Source organism: Lipotes vexillifer, unplaced genomic scaffold, assembly GCF_000442215.2.
Source record: "Lipotes vexillifer unplaced genomic scaffold, Lipotes_vexillifer_v1.1 scaffold691, whole genome shotgun sequence".
NCBI lineage: Eukaryota > Metazoa > Chordata > Mammalia > Artiodactyla > Lipotidae > Lipotes > Lipotes vexillifer.
The window spans coordinates 1,285,821-1,290,660 of NW_006788040.1; the positions used below are offsets into that span (position 1 = coordinate 1,285,821).

Here is a 4,840-nt window from a genome sequence, read left to right on the forward strand (position 1 = left end):
GTGGCATTTCAAAGATGATATATTTAAAGCCTAGCACAAGTACCTTTTCTGGGACATTGACATTCTACAGTTGCACGTGGCTTAGTCTTATTTTGAGTTTTGTTCAAAAAATATATATATCATGTCCTGAACTTGGCAGAATTGAAGATCCAGATCAGCTGAGATTAGCAAATTTGGTTTCAAGTGTTTCTTACAGATGGTTTCTACCCTACTTATCTTTCAAGAATTTGTGAACACTATCCTTAGATAGCAAGCTGGGACAAGGTTCTGCAGGCCTGGGACATTATCTGTAAAGCAAGCATCCTCAAAAGGACACAGGTGAGGTGAAGTGACACTGCACCAGCTCCAGGCATATCCCTTAACTGCGTGGCATCTACTCTGGGGGAGCCCAGCTGCCATATAAGGAGTCTGCCTAACCATGCTACAAGGAAGTCCAGGCTCGCCGTGTGGAGAGGCTACATGATAATGACGCCTCCAGATCCTCCAACCATCCCCAGCCCAGGCACCAGACATGTGACTGCAGGAGCCTTCAGTGGACAGAAGCCCCAGCCACCATCTGACTATGAGAACCACTGAGCTCACTCTAGTTAACTCCTAGAACTGAGAGATTCAACAATAAATGCTTTTAAGTCACGAAGCTGGGGGCTGTTGAGTCATGCAGCAATAGATGGGTGGAACAGTGAATGAGGCCGGATGTCTTCTGCTAAACCTTGAGGGGTGATCATGAGCTTCCTGTGTCCATGACTGCATCAACTACCCATCCCACCTCTGTCTCAAGACAAGGAGAGACAAGAGCTGCCTCACACTGCAGGCTCATCACACACCAGGCACCACTGCCCACATCACCCATCGGCCCCTCCCAATAAACCCAGGAAGTTCTACCTTCCTCATTTTACAGATGAAGAAACAGGGGAGCAAACCACACAGCTGGTGCTTTGGCCTGACTCCAAAACTCCATACCCCACGCCACTGTGAGTCACTACCTTCCCAAAGCCTCACTACTGTCATGAGAGCTAACGCAAGGCAGTGTGGGTAAAACAGTTAACCCTTAAAAGATAACAAACTGTTCTGGGCCTGGTTGATCCCTAAGCATTTGAGCAGCCAAGGACGAACTCAGCAGGCTTGGAGAGTTCCAACAAACCCTGCACGTGACAAAGGATCAGCCTGGACCAGCTCCTGGGAGCTCACCTCTGAGCCCTTGGGATGTCCTCACTAGAAGGAGTGCCTTTGAATACCTAGGACCCTGGACCACAACAGGCCATAGAGTCTATGTTAACAATGTGATTTATGGGGGGTCTTGGATCACACTGTATCATGTGACCTCTGGAAGGGCTGGAGACCAAGTAACTATGGTCAGTTGCTGCATACCTTTGTGACTGATGCCAAGTAAAAAATGCTGGACACTAAGGCTCAAGTGAGCCTTCCTGGCTGGCAATACTCCATACATGTTGTCACACATTGTTGGTGAGAGAATCAAGTGTGTCTGTGAGACTCCAGTGGGAGAGGACATCTGGGAGCCTGTGCCTGGGCTCTCCTGGACTCTGCCCTATGCGCCTTTTTCCCTTGCTGATTTTAATCCGTATCCTTTCGCTGTAATAAACCGTAACTGTGAGTCCACGAGGTTTTCTGAGTTCCGTGAGTCCTTGTAGCAAATCGCCAAAACCAAGGGTGGCCTTGGGGCTCCCTGACACAGGAGTTCAGCTGTGCCCTTGCGTGGACCTATTCTCCAGCCTTTGTTCTTCATCAACCCACCTGACAAAACTCGACATGGAAGAAAAAAATCTATTCACTCTGTAAAGTAAGGCACAGACAAATGAGTCCCTGTTCAGTTTATTCAAATAATATATATATACTTTTCTCTGTGAGTAAAACTGAGGAGGAATCAAAGAAAGCCTCATATATTAAATTCTTAAATAGATTCTTTGAATTCAAAAGTAAGGGTCAACAGGAGAGGCACGGGTGGTGGGCCCTGTCCCAGCAAACAAGGCCACCAAGGCAGTCCTGCAAATTAAGGAGGATGGTAAATCCATTTCTTAAAAAAAACTTCTCGAGGGGAAAAATATAAAACACCTAAGTTTCAAAAGCCGGACTACCTCCACACTCTTGGTTCTCTACCCCAGACTATCCTAAGATAGAGTGTTTCAGGGTTAAGTTTTCAATGATTCAGGTTTTGCAAACATATGCAAATACATTCCTCGTGAGCAGTCCTGTTTTGGTGATTAATAGCAAGCAATATGCTTGGATTAGAGGTCCGATTTCCACTCAAATGCAAAGTTTCTTCTCTTCTGGCAGCAAAGCCACTTGCAAAGATCTGAAAGGGGAGAAAACTGGTGTTAGGCCCAGAGTCGCAATTCTGAAACAGATCTTGTATATTTATATGTGTGATTGCAGGACAGATGGTCTTCATGCATTCATGTAAGCATGTGAGATTTTCTATAGCATCCAGATGGCTGGAGAGAATTTACCTTTAAAAATGTTTCTTGGGTCCTTACCCACATCTCAACCTGTCGCCACTTGACCTCAAAGATATCACTTTTCTGATTTATGAAGAGCAGATGGCAATGATTAGCTAAATAAAGTACCCTGTCTCTGGGACCTCATCTAAAGAGTAAAGCGAGAAATAGATCTGGCTTTCGTCAACGAGAAGGTTCAGGATTCTACTAATGAACCTGCAGAAAGAGAGAGAGGGAAATCGAGTTGGGGAAAAACTTGGAAAAAGACTGCTTTCAACGTGAGACTTCTTAGGAATTAAACGGAAGTCCTGGATCTTAGCACAACTCAAGATGGGAATGCTGATAGGGTGACTTCGTGTCTCCAGCCTTGTGGGCTGGTGCAAAGTGGATCTCAAGAAAAACGAAAAAATATGCTGATTATTTAAAAATAAGACAAGGAAACTAAAAATCGACTAGAGGCTAGAAGCTCTTTTACAGTTTAAAAGAATAGGCCAAATACCCGGGCAAGTTGGTCCTGGCCTCTCTGACTCCCCCAGGTTTCCCTGAGCCTGATCAGAGAGGCTGGGGAGCATAAGGAAGTGAGCTCACTCGCTGGAGCCTTAACTCCAGGGCCCACGCCTGCCGCGACGTGGTCCCAGCGCTCCCACCCGGGCCGGCTCACTTCATCTCACGACCACCCTTGGAGGCAGACAGTGATGAATCCCCATTCTCCAGATGGGGAAAACAGAGGCCAACAGGAGTTGAACCTCCAGTGAGTCCTTAAATCTTTGACTTCCCAAGTTCAGAACCTGTTTCCCTGCCCCTTGGCAAAACATGGATGGATAAATATGCACTTAAAATCGTTTGTTAAAAGCAAACTCTGGGGGAGATGACTTTTGGTGGCTCTGTGGCCTTAGGCAAGTCAACGCCCTTCTCTGGGCTTTGGTTTTCTCCTCCATAAAATGGGACAGTCATGTCACCTGCCTCCCAGGGATGCTGAGGGTTAAAGGAGTAACACAGGAAGAGCACTCAGCCCAGTGCAGTAGGGGTTATTCTTAGACCAGAACTGCTTGTGACTATTATTACGACATTAATTGCTTTGGGCCAACCTGATGCTGTTTATAGAAGCTGGGTTGGCAGACAGCATTCTGTGCAAAATGGTTCTAGAATCCCCCCATCACACCTGTCCTCTGCAACCCCTCCCCAATGCCAGATAAACCTTTTTCTGGTTGGTTCAGCATTGATCCCTGCCCACACCCCTGATCCAGAGCCAGGAGACTAAGCCTTGATTCTATAAATAGCTCCCCAGGCTGGGGCCAGGAAACCTCCTGATGGGGCTGGGTCAGCCCACCTTGGTGGCCACTCCTCCCCAGGGAGGCTCAGGAAGGACAAGCTTTTCAGAAAAGTGACTCGTGGGCTCAGAAGTGTCGGAAGATCCCGGCAAAGTCCGCAGGCCTACCTGGAAATCATGAGCTTCCTAGGTGGGAAGAGGTGCTATTCTGGTTCACCTGGAGGAAGACAACACACAGAGGAAGGGTCACAGCCAAGTGGTGGTACCAGGGCCTCATTGCCCTGAGGTTCAGCCCTCAGCATCACTGAAACGGGCACACTCCCTCACCGAGTAGCTACCACACACCTACTATGTGCCGGGTGCTGGGGCTACTGTGAACATGATAGACCCTATCCTATCCCCACCCAGCTCACATTCTAGTGGGGAGAGCCTGCTCAACAAACACATCCGTAAGACATCCGTAAGACCCAGGCAATACAGTGGGCTGATATGAGTGACTGGTGTTGGGGCTCCTTCAGATAAAGTGGTTTGGAGAGGCCACTACAGGGGGATGACATTTAAGGTGGAGTGTAATGAAAAACCTACATGTGTTTGCCTTGGGTTCCTGGCACCAAGCTCCTAGAACCCTTGGAATCTCCCTAGTGAGAAAAAGCATCTTTTGTATGCAAATGAGATGACTGGTGGCTGGGGGCCCCTGGCTTCAGGATGTGGGCTTGGTTACCACAAAGGCTAAGGCATGATTAAAGGGTTGGAAATACCAGCGCCCTCCACCCCAACCTCTGGGGAAGGGAGGAGGCTGGAGGTTAATAACCAACAGCCAATGATTTAATCAACCATGCCTACTTAATGAAACCTCCATAAAGATCCATAAGTGATAGGGTTCAGGGAGTCGGGGTGGGCGATCACAGGGAGGTGCCGGGAGGGTGGTGCACCCAGAGAGGGCATGGGAGCTCCACGCCCCTTCCCCCATACCTCGCCCTACACATCTCTTCCACTGGGCTGTTCCTGAGTTACAGCCTTTATGATAAACTGGTGATCTAGGAAGTAAAGTGTTTTCCTGAGTCCTGTGTGTTGTTCTAGTGAATTACCAAACCTGAGTGCTGGGGGGGGGGGGGGA

General features: G+C 48.2%; 1 protein-coding gene across 1 annotated transcript in view; it reads right to left on the reverse strand.

Moving 5' to 3' along the window:
• Window positions 1-3,898: 3,898 nt before the first annotated feature.
• TPST2 (tyrosylprotein sulfotransferase 2) overlaps window positions 3,899-4,840 on the reverse strand; it is a 14,563-nt gene continuing 13,621 nt past the window's right edge. Inside the window, exon 5 of the mRNA XM_007461137.1 lies at window positions 3,899-3,940. Coding sequence (XP_007461199.1) covers window positions 3,899-3,940 — 42 coding nt within the window. The remainder of the gene's footprint in view (window positions 3,941-4,840) is intronic.